General features: G+C 38.1%; 1 protein-coding gene across 1 annotated transcript in view; it reads left to right on the plus strand.

The window, feature by feature from the left end:
* Positions 1-16,986, plus strand: part of KCNQ5 (potassium voltage-gated channel subfamily Q member 5) — a 713,228-nt gene that overhangs the window by 524,219 nt on the left and 172,023 nt on the right. Inside the window, 1 exon segment of the mRNA XM_044003672.1 lies at positions 6,126-6,245. Coding sequence (XP_043859607.1) covers positions 6,126-6,245 — 120 coding nt within the window.

Genomic DNA, 16,986 nt, shown 5'->3' on the forward strand with positions numbered 1-16,986 from the left:
GTTATTGTCCCTATCACTGTAGGTCTACAAGAATCTAGGATGAATGACCACTTATCAGCAAAAATCACAACAGCAATCTAGGTGTAGTAGGGATTTTTTTTAAGTGAGTTGAACTAAATGTATGTTAAGATAGTTCCTTACCCTGTAATTATGGTACAGCATGATTCTGTGGAATGTTCCTGGGATGCTAGTAGAAAAGAAGCCAATTGCCCCTTTTATGAAAGATCATTAGTTCTTTCAGGCTACTCTATTATCAATTGCCTCTTCCTGTTCACGAGGAATCAGTTTATTGCCCTGAAAGAGTTATGCCTCCACATTGCTGAAATGTTCCTGTTCTACCAAATGATGGGATGTGGTGTGCTATTGACACATGTTTAATGGGACTTTTAAAAAGCCATTTGGCCAAGGGTTTCATATCAAACAAATAGTTATATGTAAAGTCCAAAAACCTGAAGAAAAAAAGAGTTGCAAGATTGTTTGAAGATATCTCACACTAGACAAGTAATGTCTATTGTACATCTGGATAACTCTACCCCACCATCACCGCTGCTACCTCTTTAATAGTTCTAGAGCCAAAATCAAATTAAATCTGTTAATTGTACTGGAAAGAGTGTTGTCGAATCTACTCTCCTATAGCATATCTTTACCATCCTTGTAACTTTCCAGAACAAAATATCCCTCCCTCAACACCACTCTCCTTTTTAAAATATAAGCTCTTTGAGGGCAAAATTTTGCTGCCTTTGCAGGGAAAAAAAAGCCTTTGCTTTTATATTTTTATTCCCTAGTCTTATCAAAGTACTTGGAATATAGTAAATGCTTAATAAATGTGGGTTTTATTCATATAGTCCTTTGCTTTAGATAGTTCCACTTTTCAGCATTTCACTTCTAAAACTCAGTGATTTTTTTTTTTTCTTTTGTACATTGATCTTCATGTTCTGATTTTAGGAAAAAGTCCTGGGTAGATTTTTATCATCATTTATTTTTATGCTTCCAGAATTTTCCACTTTCCCCATAATTATGCTCACAACTCTTCTGACATATCTTTCTTGAAGATTTACATCTCAGTTTACGTCACAAATCTTTTCCCCATAGGGATTCTGTGAGAAGAGATCCTGGCCTGACTGCCCTAGGTTACTTTAAGTACAGAGAAGGGGGAAAAAGGGAATAACAAAAAAACTGGAAATTGATTGTGCTGATTTTCTGAACAGAACTGTGAGCTCCAATTTGGTGTGACTAATTAGCCACAGCTCTTCAAGAATTGGTGCAAATGTCGCAGGTTTATAATGTCAACATTTCATTTTCACAAAAAATTCAACTTGATGGCATAAAACCAGGAAAAGCTAATGGTCACAGCAGCCATCTAGCAAATTAGACAAAGGTCACTTAGTGTTTTAATGAACAGTGCTGTTAATTAATGAGAAAACAACTAGAACATGGGCTATTTGGCATATGTAGCGTCTTGCAAAAATCAATCACTTTTGACTTAATGACACTTTAGGAAACACAAGAATAATATAACTCACAAAGACCAGTTTGAAATCTCTAGGGATATAGAAAGCTATTTCTAGAGTTTATTAAATGAAGACTTTTGTATCTTTAATATCCAAAAGATAGGGTTTATAGCTGGATCATTGTTCTGGAAAGCAATAGATTTGAATTTTATTCATATCTTTCTCACTGAGTCTTGGTTTTATTAATTTCCATGTCTTTTTTCCTTACTTCTAAAACCAAGGACAGGAAATATGTTCCCTATGGTATATTACAAGGATTAATGAGGGAAGCACATTAAGAGGTCTAATGTGGTATAGCACACAGAGTCCTGGAGTCAGTATGAAAGAGCCTCTGTCAAGGCTGCTTACTAACCATGTGAATTTCATCCATTCATTCACTTCTAATCTTCTGTTTTCTTATCTGTAAAATGGGGGTAATGATGCATCTAATGCTCCTACCTCACAGGGTTTGTGAGAATCAAATAGAATACTGTATGGTAAATATTTTCATCATAAAATAGGTCGTACATTTTACAGTGGGTGATAAGTACATTGTTGGTGGGATTTCAGTATTGATAGAAATGTGAATCACTCCACTTCTAAGAGCCACAGAAGGAGAATAGCAAAGCCATAATCATACTCTTTACATTATACCTTTCACATGGCCTTTTTCTATCTTCTTGAGAAAAGAGTAAACACTTTCTTTATAGGTAGAAAGTAAGACAAGGAAAGGGCAGCTAGTTGGCACAATGGATAAAGAGCCAAATCCGGAGTCAGGGAGTTGTTGTTGTTGTTGTTGTTAGTCATTTTTCAGTCATGTCTGACTCTTTGTGACTCCATTTGGAGTTTTCTTGGCAAAAAGGTGATTTGCCATTTCCTTCTCCTGCTCATTTTACAGGTGAGGAAACTGGCAAACAAGGATAAGTGACTTGCCCAGGGTCATACAGCTAGGAAGTATCCGAGGTCAGATTTGAACTCAGAAAGATTGTCTTCCTGACTCCAGGCCTAGTATTCTATCTACTGCATCACCTAGCTGCTCCAGAGTAAGGAAAACTGAGTTCAGAGAGCACCATGTTTAGTAGTTTCAAACAAGTCAGTAGAAATAAGCAACAACTGATGTATTGGGACATCTAATTACTAGTGATTTATGGAGGAACACAGACAAGTCTACTATCAGCTTGTGATCTGTTTCTCTTATAGAATCTTGATCTGGAAATAATCTTAGAGATTATCTAACTCAGGCATCTTAACCTGGGTTGGAAATTTGGATGAGAAAAAAAAATACATCTTTATTTTCACTTGACCACTAACTGAAATTTAACATTGCCTTAAATTATTTTTTAAAACATTCTTATCATAAGGAGCCTGTAGGATTCACTAGGATGTTAAAAGGGGTATGTGCACAATGCAAAAGAAGGCTAAGAGCCCCTGATTAGCCCATCCTGTCCCCTCATTATGCAGATTAAGAAATTTAAACCCAGAGGCTTAAATGTCTTACACAACGTTATGCAGCAAATGAGTGGCAGAGAATAATTTGAATTCAGGTCTTCTGATTTCTAAAATACTGTTCTCCCTTGCTATGCTGATTCTGCTAGATAATAGTTAATGGAAAAGTAATGTGAAATATATTCTCTACTCTTCATGTAATGAATTTTCTGCTGTGAAATTCCATAATCTCAAATTTGGGGCTTTAAAAATGGTGTTTTATATAGTGCAAATACCTTGTTTATTTGGGGGGAACATTACACTCAGATTCTCTGTGGCTAAACTACTTACTTATACCTCAGGACAGATTGTAACTTTCTACAATATGTAAAGCCATTTTCCCTTTCCCCTAAGCAAGGTTTTTAAAAATACACCCTCTGGTGTTTTTCTGTCCCCTGGAGTTTAATGTTACTAGCAAGATCAATGAATGAATCATCTCTTAAAAACTGTTCTCTCCCTATGTGTGACTAGCCAAGTCCAGTCTATTGTGTTAATTTTTAATTCTTTCATTTAATTGGTTCTTTTTAAAACTTCTCTTTACAACTTTGTTGCCCTGGACAAGTCACTTAATTTGTCTGAGACACAGTTGAAGTGGAACTGAACACCTTCTAACCCTATGATCCTATAGCCCTACAACCACACATATAATTGAAGATTCTCATATCACATATTTGCCAACAACTTAACTTTTGATATCATGTCCACCATCTCTCATCAGTAACTCAAGATGTTTCCCTTATGCATAAGGAGAAGCATGAGGCTTGTCCTTAATTCCATATCATATCATATATATTCCACCAATCATTATTTATATAATTATTACTAGTGGTAATAGTAGTAGTAGTTGAAGTAGTTATAAGAGTAGTAGTTTAAATAGTTATAATAGTAATAGTAGCTATCATAGTAGTAGGAGTAGTAATTGAAGTAGTATGATAGTAGTAGTCAAACTAGTTATAATATTAGTAGTAGTTCAAGTAGGTATAAAAGTAGTTATAGTAGTAGGAGTTGAAGTAGTTAGGATAGTAGTAGGGATAGTAATTGAAGTTGTTATAATAGTAGTGGTAGTTGAAGTAGTTATAGTAGTGGGGGGGGTAAGTAGTAATATAAGGTAGTTATAATAGTAGTTGAAATCGTTATAGTAATAGTAATCAAAGTACTTATAATAATAAGAGTGTTAGTAAAAGTAGTTATAATAGTATTAGTAGTAACAGCAGCAGCAAAACTTTTTTCATACATTATCTTATCTGATTATCATGATAACCCTGTGAGATTAGTGCTATGGATTATCCCCACTTTATAGATGAAGAAACTAAGACTAAGAGAGATCAAGTGCTTTGCCCAGGGTAACACAGATACTAAAAGGTCTGAGGCAGCAGTTGAACTGTCTTCCTCTACCGCCCCTACCACGTAGGGAGGAAAGAATTGGGGTCACTCTGGTTTGTTTGTTTTGTTTTAAGAGCACTATGAAATAGCAAAGAACTAATTTTGATCAACATAGCACTTGTTCCCTAGCTAATCAGTATGACAATTTAATTATGTTATTCTTGACAGGGAAAAGCTTTTACCTTCCAAATGTAATTTTGGCCTTTTATTCTATGACAAGCCACTTAATGAGCCATTTTGAGTTTGCCTTTCCCCTGGGTTAAACTCCCAACTCTTCCTAAATGATTCCAGAGTCATGGATCCATAAACTTGACTTTATCATGCGGGGGGGGGGGCAGATAACACAACAAGCTAACTTGCCAATGGATATCAAGTTCTTGGGATTTGATTTCTCCTCTCCTGCAGTAGATTTGTACTGTAAATGAATGTCCACACTCCCATGGTCCACTGTTTTGTTAAAAACATGATTAAATTGTAAGGAAAGGGATTGAATCATAGTTTCATTGATAATAGGGATCTCTCAGGTGAGAAATTCCTCTACCAGAGCAGGTTGGCACTTTCTCTGCAATGTAGAATCTTAGAGAGTCGACTAGAGCAAGGAGAGGTTAAATTATTTGCTTGGGGTCACAAAGCTAGTATGTGACAGAGGCTAAGACTTTAACCCCAGATCTGTCCTAGCTCCCAGACCAGTTCTCAATTCAAAGAACCACATGCTGCCTCATTTAAAACTACAAAAAAGGAACAAAATTAATGAATAAATGTTTGCTATCCCACTAAACTGGTCAGCTTCACAGGCTTGAAAATTCTCTCCTTCCCCCCCTCCCCCTCCCCCCCCCCCCCCTCCTCCTCCTCCTCCTCCTCCTCCTCCTCCTTCTTCTTCTTCTTCTTCTTCTTCTTCTTCTTCTTCTTCTTCTTCTTCTTCTTCTTCTTCTTCTTCTTCTTCTCTCCTCACTCTTTTCTCTCTCTCAATCACCACAACACATTAAAATGAAAATGTTTTCTACCTAATATATACACCTTGAAATTAGGTTTCAGTTTTAAATTCAGGCATTCTAACATTACTAGGTAGCTAATATAAAGCCAACTATTCTCCATATGGATTGGACAGGATATGACAGTTATTCAGCCTCTATATCTGGGGATTGGATCAGAGCCCTAAAATGTAGACTTGAGGAAGATAATATTTTTCTGCATGTATGTGTTGTTATTCAGTCATTTCAGTCATGTCATTCATTCATGACCCCTTTGGGGTTTTCTTAGTGAAGATACCTCAGTGGTTTGCCGTTTCTTTCTCCAGTGGATCTAGTGGATCTATTTTGTCAGGTAATCAGAGGTTAAGGGACTTACCCAGGCGTCACACAGCTAGGAAGTGTCTGAGACTAGATTTGAACTCAGGTCTTCCTAACTCCAAGCCCAGTGCTCTATACACCTGAGCCACCCCAGCTGCATGTATATGCAAGGATCTAATGTTTTGCTGTAGTTTTGATTCCAGAAAAGAACAAAAGCAGCATGATAGAGTATAAGAGGTCCTTGGTGTGATTGTAATAGAAACAGTCTGAGCCCCTGGGTCAAATTCCTAGTACTACCCTTAATTTCCTTGAGACCTTGGATAAGTCATTGCCCAACTCTGGGCCTCAGTTTAAGAAGTTTGGACTAGCTGACTTCCAACGTCCAGTTAAACTGAGAGTTTCGGGTGGTTGCCTGTACATATTCAGAGCTACCCAAAAACCCGCTACCACAAATATATTTCTTTATTTGTCCTTTTAGGAGTTTGTGATGATTGTCGTCTTTGGTTTGGAGTTTCATCATCCGTATCTGGTCAGCTGCTGCTGCTGTCGCTACAGAGGATGGCAAGGAAGATTGCGATTTGCCAGAAAACCATTCTGTGTCTAGGTGAGCATCAAAGCCATGATACTGACCAGAGACAATGGCACCAAATCCTTGTCTGGGCCTTCCATGTTGATGCATGGTGAAATTGATCCAGTGCTTCAGGGGCTGATCTGAACTAAGCATCGATTTCAACGCATACCAATGTTCTCCTTGCTATGATAATGACACACAGTACGTTCATTGAGATAACCTGGGATGGATGAATGTCTAACAGCCATAAAAATGCCCTTCAATGAGGACCATGGAAGTATTGTGTTTCAAAGGATTCTCTTTCATTGAATCAAAAGAACACATTCATGGTTGATTTGCTGGCAGGGATTTTTTTTCAAGGCTACACAGAAGTCATCGGTTTCTACATGACCCTATGTAGTCGTAGCTACTTTCACATAGTCCCTCACCAACCAATCCTGCCAGTCTGGAAATCTAAAATGTAATGGTCTATACCAGAAGTCACAGTATACAATTCTGTTGTAAAAGACCTTTGAGAAATAAGGATCAGGGGCTTAAATGGCATCTCTAGGCAAAAGATGTGGTTCCAAGTCATCCTGGGCTACTATCCCAACATTCACACTGGCAGAGTAGGTCCCCAGGGGCAACTACTATATCTCTTGGAGGGGGTCTAAGGGTATATCTTAGAAGAAGAAGGAGATTGGGGGGAAAAGAATGTCTCTAATACTCTCAATTACAAGCCCCCCAGCAGTGTATTTCATGTATTGATTATTAGTTGACCATCAATTAGTGAGTCAGACTTAATTAGCTTTTAGTGTTTTCTGAACTCTAGGTACAAGAACTATGGGTTTTTCCCCAGAATAAGTTGATATATCCAGGTATGGGCAAGATGTATTGCTTCTGTTTGCTACTTACTAACACAAGCAGATTCAAGGAATGTCCAAACAGAATTATTATTTGCCTTACTTATTCTTTGGGGAGGGGGGCAGTGTGCTAGGTGTTCCGTGGGATACAGTGCTGAGCCTAGAGAGTCAGGCAGACTCATCTTTCCTAAGTTCGAAATCTGACCTCAAGGTACTTCAAAACTGTGTGACTCTGATCAAGTCTTTAAACCCTGTTTACCTCAGTTTCCTTATCTGTAAAATGAGCTGTTAGAAGGAAGTTTTCTTTGCAAGAAACTCCAAATGGGTTCACAAACAGTCAGACATGACTGAAATGACTGAGGAGTAGCAACAATAGTTCTATCTCAGACTTCTCGAAGGTCTAGTGAACAAAGTGAGCTAAGTGCTTCCTCACTGTAAGCAGGCTACACTGGATCTGCCACCCCAACAAGGATGCTCTGAACCCTATCTACTTGGCTACCCAACATAAAGTGACATGATGTCAGATGCTATTAATGAATGGTACAAATAGCATCATGGCTCCAACACTAACAATGAGCTTAGACAAGTAGTCTTTCCCCTACTTCATTTGTCAAAGACTGAGTTTTTCCTCATTCTCTCTGATCTTTCTCTATCTCAATTTTTAGACTGAAGTTCAAACCAAAATAGACTGTGGGGACTTCAACATTGTTTCGGCTTCTTCTTCTTATTACCATAGCTGATGTTTCCTTTTTATTCAATATTAAGTATCAAGGGTTACATGACCCCTAACTATAATAGTCTCATGACTTCTAACACAGACACATAATGGGATCTTAGGATCTAAAGCTGGAAGAGAAGTCAAAGATCATCAAGTTCAATGCCCTAATTTTTATTGATGAAAAGAAGTAGGAAAGGAAACAAGTATTTATTAAGAACCCCTGCTATGTGCCCGGCACTGTGCTGTTTTTACAAATATTATCTCACTTTTTTATACAACAATACTATGAAGTAGTGTTATTATAATCCTCATTTTACAATTGAGGAAACCTGAGGTAAACAGAAGGTTAAATGACTTGCCCAGCATCACAAAGCCTAAGTATCTGACGCCAGATTTTTTTCACTTAATATATTTTTTCCCCAATTTTGTGTTAAAACAATTATTTAGAGGACCTGAGTTCAAATCAGGCCTCAGACACTTGACACTTACTAGCTGTGTGACCTTGGGCAAGTTACTTAAGCCTCATTGCCCTGCAAAAAAAAAAAAAAAAGTTATGGGGCAGCTAGGTGGTGCCGTGGATAAAGCACCAGCCCTGGATTCAGGAGGATCTGAGTTCAAATCCAGCCTCAGACACTTGACACTTACTAGCTGTGGGACCCTGGGCAAGTCACTTAACCCTCATTGCCCTGCAAAAAAAATACATATATATATTTAACATTTGTGTGGTTTTTTAAAGTTCTGAGTTCCAAACTCTATCCTTCCCCCCCCCTACCCTCCTCCCTCCCTGAGATGATAACTCAGAACTTCCTGACTCCAGGCCCAGCACACCATTTTTACTGTGCCATCTAGCTGCCTGTGATGAGTAAACTGAGACCCAGGGGAAATTAAGTGACTTACCCAAGGTCATGCAGGTAACATCCAGAAGGTGTTTTCAGACATGCAGCTGTCACTAGCTTGCCACTTTCCAGTCCTATTTGTGAATTCTGTGCCTTAAAATCTCCAGAAGTCCATAGTACAATCTACTACATGAGATTCGCTCCAGGTACATGCACAACAGAAGAAGACTCACACAGACATATAGGAGAAACCACCTGGGGGAAGTAGACTCCCTGGAGCTACACTGCTTTGTCACTCAGAGATCACTCTTGGCATTCTCCCCTCTCCCTCCTGACAACACATTTAGTTCAACAGTAAGATAGCCAGCAGAAGAATGCTGGGCTAGCCTTTGCTCCAGAAGCTGACTCAGGGAACCCCAGAAGATGAGAGATTCTTGCCAGGGTCTATATGTAGTAAGTATCTGAGGCAAATTTGAACTCAGGTCCTTCTGACTCCAAGACCAGCACGCTACTGATTATTCCATGTCACCATCACTGATTTAGGGGTTTTGTAGTTTGTTGGAGACCAGAGACATCACCCCAGTGAAGTCCTTCACTTGCATGTAAATTGGACTTAAGTGAGTTCTGGAAGGGACCTCAGAGGTCATTTGATTCAACCTCCCCCATTTCACAGTTGAGGAAACTGCGGACCAAGAGAGGGAAATCCATTTGCCCAAAGTCACACAGGTAGCAAGTGGTAGAGCTGGATTCCAACCTAGATTCTCTGACTTCAAATCCAGTATTCTTCCTGATAAAGTCAAGTTTACAGAATTGTTTCCCCATAGTATCTCTGCAAGGCAAAGATATTCAACCCCATATTATGGACAATAAACTTGGAAGACTTTGTTATGGTCATTAATGAAAGCTAGAAAGGAAGAAGACTACGAACCCAGGAGCTGGGTTCAAATCCTAACCAGATCTAACCACGTATATAAATACAGGCAAACTCACTTCCCATTTCAGGCCCTCAGTCTGTAAAATAAAAAGAGGGTTGACCTAAGGGATCTCTAAGGTACCTTACAATGCTCACATTCTGCGATTTATTCAAATTGACCATTTCTTTTCATTATCTGGCTGCTTTGATATACAAGTACAGACCTTCTTTTTCACAGAATGTTTTATTGAGTTGGGTCTTTCATGTCAAGATTCAGCATTATTTTTTAAAACTTGGGGTTGGGGGAAAAGAAAACTCAAAGTGAATTATAAATTATCACAGTCCTCAGATGCCTCTCTGGGGGCTGAATGCAGGCTATTGCTATTTATTTGTCTGAATATCTCTTCTCTCAGAAGATATGATCCCTTTCTGTTGTCAGAGTCGCTATGCTACCTTACAGGCAAAGACATGAGTGTGGGAATCCCTGATTTTCAGGGGTAGCCCACCAGAAGCATGTAACTAAAGAGACTTCATTTTACTCAAGACTTGCTTGTTTCAACTCTACATCCCCAGCCAAGCTTAAGCCTAGACTGCCTCACAAAAAAGGACTTCATATTCCCTGGGGAGACCATAACTAACCAATCCAGATAACAAATGGGCAGCCAAAATTCACTCAACTTTTACTGGATGAGGAAGGTTTTGTGGATGGTTACAGGAATCTCCCACTCCAGATTTTAAAACCAATTTAAAATTGGTTTCCCTCCAATACCAGAGGTTGGGGCAGCTTTTATTCTAGCATGAGAGCTAGAAAGAAAATTCCATCTATAGGAGCCTGCAGCCTTTTGATAACTGCTTTTTGTCTACAGATGCCTCAGCTGCCCTTGGTCCTTGAATCTCTTCTCTTCCTGCCTCAGATACCAATGTTTCTTTAAAAAAAAAATAGCTGAAATGGCATCCTATTCTCTTTGATCTATCCCTCCTGTTAGAGGCCCATATGAATTGATACATACTTTACAGTTTGGGTGTCATTTTATGCAGAGATAGCTGCGATTTAATTGAGTTCAAAGTATAGTATTGTCTAGTCTTTTCATTCACTCAATGTTTTATTCCTGCTACATTAATTGCTTTGCAAAAAAGAGTTAATGTCATCAAAGTTAAGCTCACTGATAACTAGTTCAGGAGACAGAACTAGGATTGGGTTTGGAATAACTGTTACTTCTAGCTTATACTGTATGTACTCGTTATGATTTCATCAAATAAGATAATATTTGCACAGTGCCCCGTACACAGTAGACACTATATTAATGCTTATTCCCTACCTCCCTCATCTGGAATCTAACTAATCTGTGTAATAACAAGCTGTGTTATACTGGAAGTTCATTTGATAGTGGCATAAACTGCCATATAGAGATTTGATTAAAGTAATAAAGTAGCTAGGTGACACAGTTGATAGAGCACTGGACTGGAAATCAGGAAGACTCCTCTTCCTGAGTTCAAATCCAGCCTCAGATGGATGACACTGGACAAGTCACTTGACCCTCTTTGCCTCAGTTTCCTCATTTGTAAAATGAGCTGGAGAAGGAAGTGGCAACCTAGTCCAGTATTTTTGCCAATAACCCTCAAATGTGGACACAAAGAGTCAGACACAACTAAAACAACTGAACAAAAACAAAGTATAAGGTAAAGTAAATGTATTACAATAGGTTGCACAAATACTATATTCTTGTTTAGATTACTTTTTTCTTAGCCATAGTAGAATAAAATCAGATGTGGACAGCTAGGTGGTGCAGTAGATAAAGTACCAGTCCTGGATTCAAGAGGACTTGAGTTCAAATCCGGCCTCAGACATTTGACACCTTACTAGCTGTGTGACCCTGGGCAAGTCACTTAACCCTCATTGCCCTGAAAAACAAAATAATATAAAATCAGATTAATCAATTGATGATTATGCTCATGATCTAAGCTCACATTTATATAGTCACATGTTTTTTAGGTCTGGATTATGATTTCATTGATATGGAGAACTCCCATTAAGGAAATTCCTCTTACCAATTCAAGTTAGTGCCTGCTCTGCAACTTATAATTATAGATTTCCTTAGGGCACTAAGAGATCAAGGGGCTTGCCCATGGTTGCATAGCCACTACATATGACAGATTGGATTTGAACCCAAGTCTTCCTGACTCTAAAGTCACAACTCTCTATTCTTTATACCATTCTGAATCTCAGAGCCTTGTAGTTTATTAAAAACAAGTTCTCTGGGGGAGCCAGGTGGCACAATGGATAAAGTACCAGCCCTGGATTCAGGAGGACCTGAGTTCAAATCTGGCCTCAGACACTTGACAGTTACTTGCTGTGTGACCCTGGCAAGTCATTTAACCCTCATTGCCCCGAAAAAATAAAAATAAAAATAAAAAAACAAGTTCTCATTTGTCTATGGGTATCATAGCTCCGACCCTAGTAAGATGTAAAACAATGGAATAGATGACTTCTCACTGACCCCTAGGATTCCACAATTTGATATCCATGTCAAATGTCCTCCTTGAACTCCCCTTGAAAATCTTTCAACTATTCCCAAAAGGAGATCATCCAGAAGATTGTTGTGGCCTAGGCATTGGCTCATGAGTACATATATGAAAAACTACTACCTTTGACAAGGTGAACATGGTCTTTGGCCACTGGCCCATCTTTCCAATTAATCAAAGATAACTGTAGCCAATAAAGTGCCTAGCAGTCCATTTGTGCTGTTAAGCCCAAGAATGACTACTTCACAGTTTTATGCTGCAATATGGGGATTTGTTTGTTTCTTTTTTGTTGAATGTAGGCAAGGGCCAAGTCTCAAAGACTTTCCAGTTTTCTCTTCCCAGACTGTTCTCTCTGCCCATGATGCCAAAAAGACAGTGACAAAGTACTACAAGAAATCATTAACTTATGAAATATACATACATATTATATTTTCATGTTTTATGAAAACATCTTTTAGCCACGTTTAAGCTGAGTGAAGACATCTATGTCCTTTCTTAAAATTAGGAGTTTTCTTTCACAGCACTATTGATTTAACTCCCTGTGTGTTTGAGGGGAGTTATTTTAAAGCTGATAAGATCCTGTCTTCAATAAAAGAACCTCCTTCTTATATCTCCAGTTTGTTCAATGTACATCTCTCCCAGCATGGTAGTAATGATATTCTCACAGCTATGGGTATTGATCATTATACTCCTGGTTGGCAGAATGTCTTTGGCTTGGCACTTAATCATTATTACTCATATTGTCCTTAATTTACCTGGCTTGTCTACCTGCGCTATAAACATTTGGTGATTACCTTTGCAGCCTGACACAGATTATTCAAAGTGGTAAAAATGTTCAGATCATCTCACAAAAAGTGATTTCGTAGTCCTCCTTTCTAGCTTTCATTAATGACCTTCCAGTGAATAGCAAATGGTACCAAAGACTAGTACTTAAATTATAATAATGAGCCCAATCTGTCAGAAAGTCTGACAAATTATTTCTAGCAGTGACTCCTTGGGCCCTTTGGTGTCTTCTTCTGAAGAAAGCTATATTTGGGCATCTTTTTTCAGTCTAGCAGTACATTTCCCCAGGAAGCATAAGACATCAGTCTGATATTATTCATGAATCTATACTTAGAATTATATACACACACCCACACACATACATACATAACATATATATACATATATATATATATATATGTCTCTTAATCTCTTTCATTCCTGTTTTAAAAGCTTTTTTATTTTTTAAGCAACTTGAGTCCTGATTAAGAGTAGAGGGATAAATCACAAGAGAGACATTTCTCAAACATATTCCTTTGAAGCTTAATATCAGGCCTTCAAGAAAATTTCAATAACTGTTGTGTTTAGGAAAAGAAAAAAAATGATAAACCAGAGTCTTAGCTTCACTAAAACCAAAAGTAACTGGCTGTATTATAATCGCCTGCACTCCTGTACCTGTCTGGATCCATAAGTGTGAGTTTATCTTCATAAAGAGACAACCGCCCATGTTTTCAGAAGGTGGATCAATGGAATTCCAAAACTGCTCCCACCAACCCCCTCACCATTTTTAAACTTATAGATAGATAGATAGATAGATAGATAGATAGATAGATAGATAGATAGATAGATAGATAGGGAGAGAGATTCACACACACATACACATGTCCGTTCCTCTTCTATCTTTGGCTTTAAAGAGTTTTATTGAAGAATTGTATTATTTTTCAACACCTAATTTGTCTTCTCCACACTGTTCTTACTTTGATTTTCATACCATTTCCTCTCTGGCATATTTCCAGCTCACATTTTTCCTTTAATTCAATGTATCCAAAGTCTGAAAAAAAACATATAGGCTAATTCTACAAGTTTATCCAAATTGACCATTTTCATTTGAGCCCTAATTGTCACATGAAGAACAGAATGTTTTATCAGAATCACAGAATTTGAGTTGGAAGGGACTTCAGTACCCATCTTGTCTAACCCATGCCCAAAAGGAATTCCCACTTTAACAGATCTGGTGAAGTCATTCAGCCTGTGTTTGAAGATCTCCAGTGAAGAAGAATCCACCACCTCCTAAGGCAGCCCACATTCCACTTTTGAACAGCTCAATTTATCAGCATTTCTCCTAAAACTAACTCTTCTACTCCTTATTTTTCTACTCTCTAATATGTCCAGTTCCTTTCATCTCTTGTTATAGTTCAGTCATTTTTCACTCATGCCTGATTCTTCATGAGCCCATTTGGGGTTTTTCTTGGCAAAGATGCTGGAGTGGTTTGCCATTTCCTTCTCCAATTCATTTTACAGATGAGGAAAACAGGCAAATAGGGTGACTTGCCCAGGGTCACATAGCTAGTAAGTGTCTGAGACCAGATGTGAACTCAGGAAGATGAGTCTTCCTTCCTGGCTCCAGGCCTGGAACTCTATCCACTGCGCCAGCAACTGTCCACTGGCCCGTTATCAACCTTGTTCCCCTTCTCTGAATATGCTCCAGTTAACCAATGACTTTCTTAAACTGTGACACCCAGAACTGAGCACAGCATTCCAGAACTGATCTGGCAAGGACAGAGAGCAGAATGACTATTGCCTCTTTAATTCCTGAAAGCTATGCCTATTTTAATGCAAACCAAGATGGCATTTGTTTTCCATTTCAGTCAAAGTACTCATACCAAAAAAAAAAAAAAAAGTAAATAAAAAACATGGAACAAAAAAGAAATAACCATGATGAATTAGCCGAGCCTTTAACCTACTTGGATAGTCAGAAAATACTGTATGCTCAATTATTTTTGTTACTTTTGGATTAAAATAAATGGTATCCACGGCCAGCAGGAAATGTTCAGGAAATCAGGTAATCTTCAGCGAATATCTTTAAGAAAGAGAAAAAATAAGTCTGAAATTTGCAGACAAGATACTGTATATGTATTTTGCATGCATGAAAGTAACAGAATCAGTTTGCCTATTGCTGCCATCTACCTTGAAAGAAAAATAGGGGAAAAAAGCAATAACCCAACTTGTAGTTACTTTGCAGTTCCCATCTACACTTGAGGCTCCCAAAATGCTGCCACCAGGGAAACTGCAGAGCAATAAATGAGTTCCTGTGGTCACTTCACTACCTCCTTGGATAGGATCCAGGACAGTCCTGTTTTGTACCAAATTTCACCCCATAAGGAAGACAGCTACCTGGATTCCAGCATATTTCCTAATTGGCCAGATTGCCCAGAGCAGGAGAACTCCTCCTTGGGAATACTTTGGAATGCTTGTTAGTTCTTAAAGGCCACTCAGATGCCTTTTCAGGAAATTATTACTCTAGTGCACTAAATTTGAACTCATGGAGTAGCCTGAACACCTGGCATGATCTGGGAGAATGCATAGAAGGCTTAGCTTCCAGCAAAGTGAACAGCCGTTTCTCAAAGCTTAAAGCTACATGGATTTTACTGAGTAGTTAACTTTTCTACTGAAGTAAACTTTAATTTTTTAAGAATATGCTATATAGTGTGTATACTACAAGAGGGCATTTTACAAAGAGTTCATTTAGGTTTAAGAAATTAGGTGAAATCATTAGATAGAAATTCATTCCTAATCAGTAAGAATTGGTTCTTGAAATATTAATATTAATAAGAGAAACAGCATGGTGGAATAGCAAGAATGTTGGACTAAAAATTAGGAAACCTGAGTCTGGGTCCAAGTTCCTCTACTAGCTAGCTGTGAGCATGTCAAGTCAATTAAATTGTCCGTGCCTGTTTCCTTGCCCAAAACATGAGGAGGTTGGAATTGATAGTCTCAGAGGTTCCCTCTAGTTATGAACTCTATTATCATAAATTACTAGAAAAGGCTACAAAACAAACATGAAAAATGCAAAATTCGGCCAACATGAGTAAACAAAATAGCATTCAAAATGGAAAAAAAAGTGTTTTTTCATCTCAGCTCTGGCTTCTGAATCCTCCTTTCTTTAAGTCATTTTCTCTAAATGTTTGCTGTACCCCTAACTTAGCAGCTCTGTGGCCTTAGACAAATTGTTTCACTTCTCTGAACTCTGGTTTTCTTATTGGTAAAATTGTGAAACTGGAGATTATTTCTAAGACTCTTTCAATAATAAAATTGGTTCTTATTTCATTCATTCAATAAACATTTATTCATTTAGTCAGTCCCAACCAAAAATCCCACCTTCTACAGGAAGCCTTCCCCAACCCTTCTTCATTCTAATGCCTTCCCTCTATTATTTCCCATTTATCCTGTATGTAGCTTGCTCTGTATGTATTTCTTTTCACGTTGTCCCCCTCTCCCCCCGCTTAGACTGTAAGATCCTTGAGGGCAGGTACTCTTTTTGCCTCTTTTTTGGATCCCTAGCACTTAGCACAGTACCTGACACATAATAGACTCTTAATAAATGTTCATTCATTGATTGAGTAGTTCTAGGCGTTTGAGGAATATATAAGGATTAGTTAAGAGAGTCCTACCCTAATGTAGTTTTACAATTGTACAAAGGGGTTACACATGTACAGATAATTCTTTTATTTGTTGTTGTTTAGTCATTTTTCAGGCGTATCTAAGTCTTTATGACCCCTTTTGGGATTTTCTTGACAAAGATACTAGTATGGTTTGCCATTTCCTTCTCCAGCTCATTTTACAGATGAGGAAATTGAGGCAAACAGTTAAATGACTTGCTGAGAGTCACACAGCTAGTAAGGGTCTGAGGTCAAATTTGAACTCAAGTCTTCCTGACTCTAGGTCTGAAACTTTATTCATTATGCCACCAAGATGCCCTACAAATATTTATGCCACCAAGTAATACCTGATGAGTACATGAGTGATTTGCAAAGCATCTGCTTCACTTTGATAGAGTAACTCACTTATTAATCTATCCATTTAACAACTATTTATTAACTTCCTTAGATTTTTCATTCAGGTCTAAGGGCAAAACAAAGACAACTTAGAAATAATCAAAGCTTCTCATGGAGCC

Source organism: Dromiciops gliroides, chromosome 4, assembly GCF_019393635.1.
Source record: "Dromiciops gliroides isolate mDroGli1 chromosome 4, mDroGli1.pri, whole genome shotgun sequence".
In the NCBI taxonomy this organism is placed as follows: Eukaryota; Metazoa; Chordata; class Mammalia; order Microbiotheria; family Microbiotheriidae; genus Dromiciops; species Dromiciops gliroides.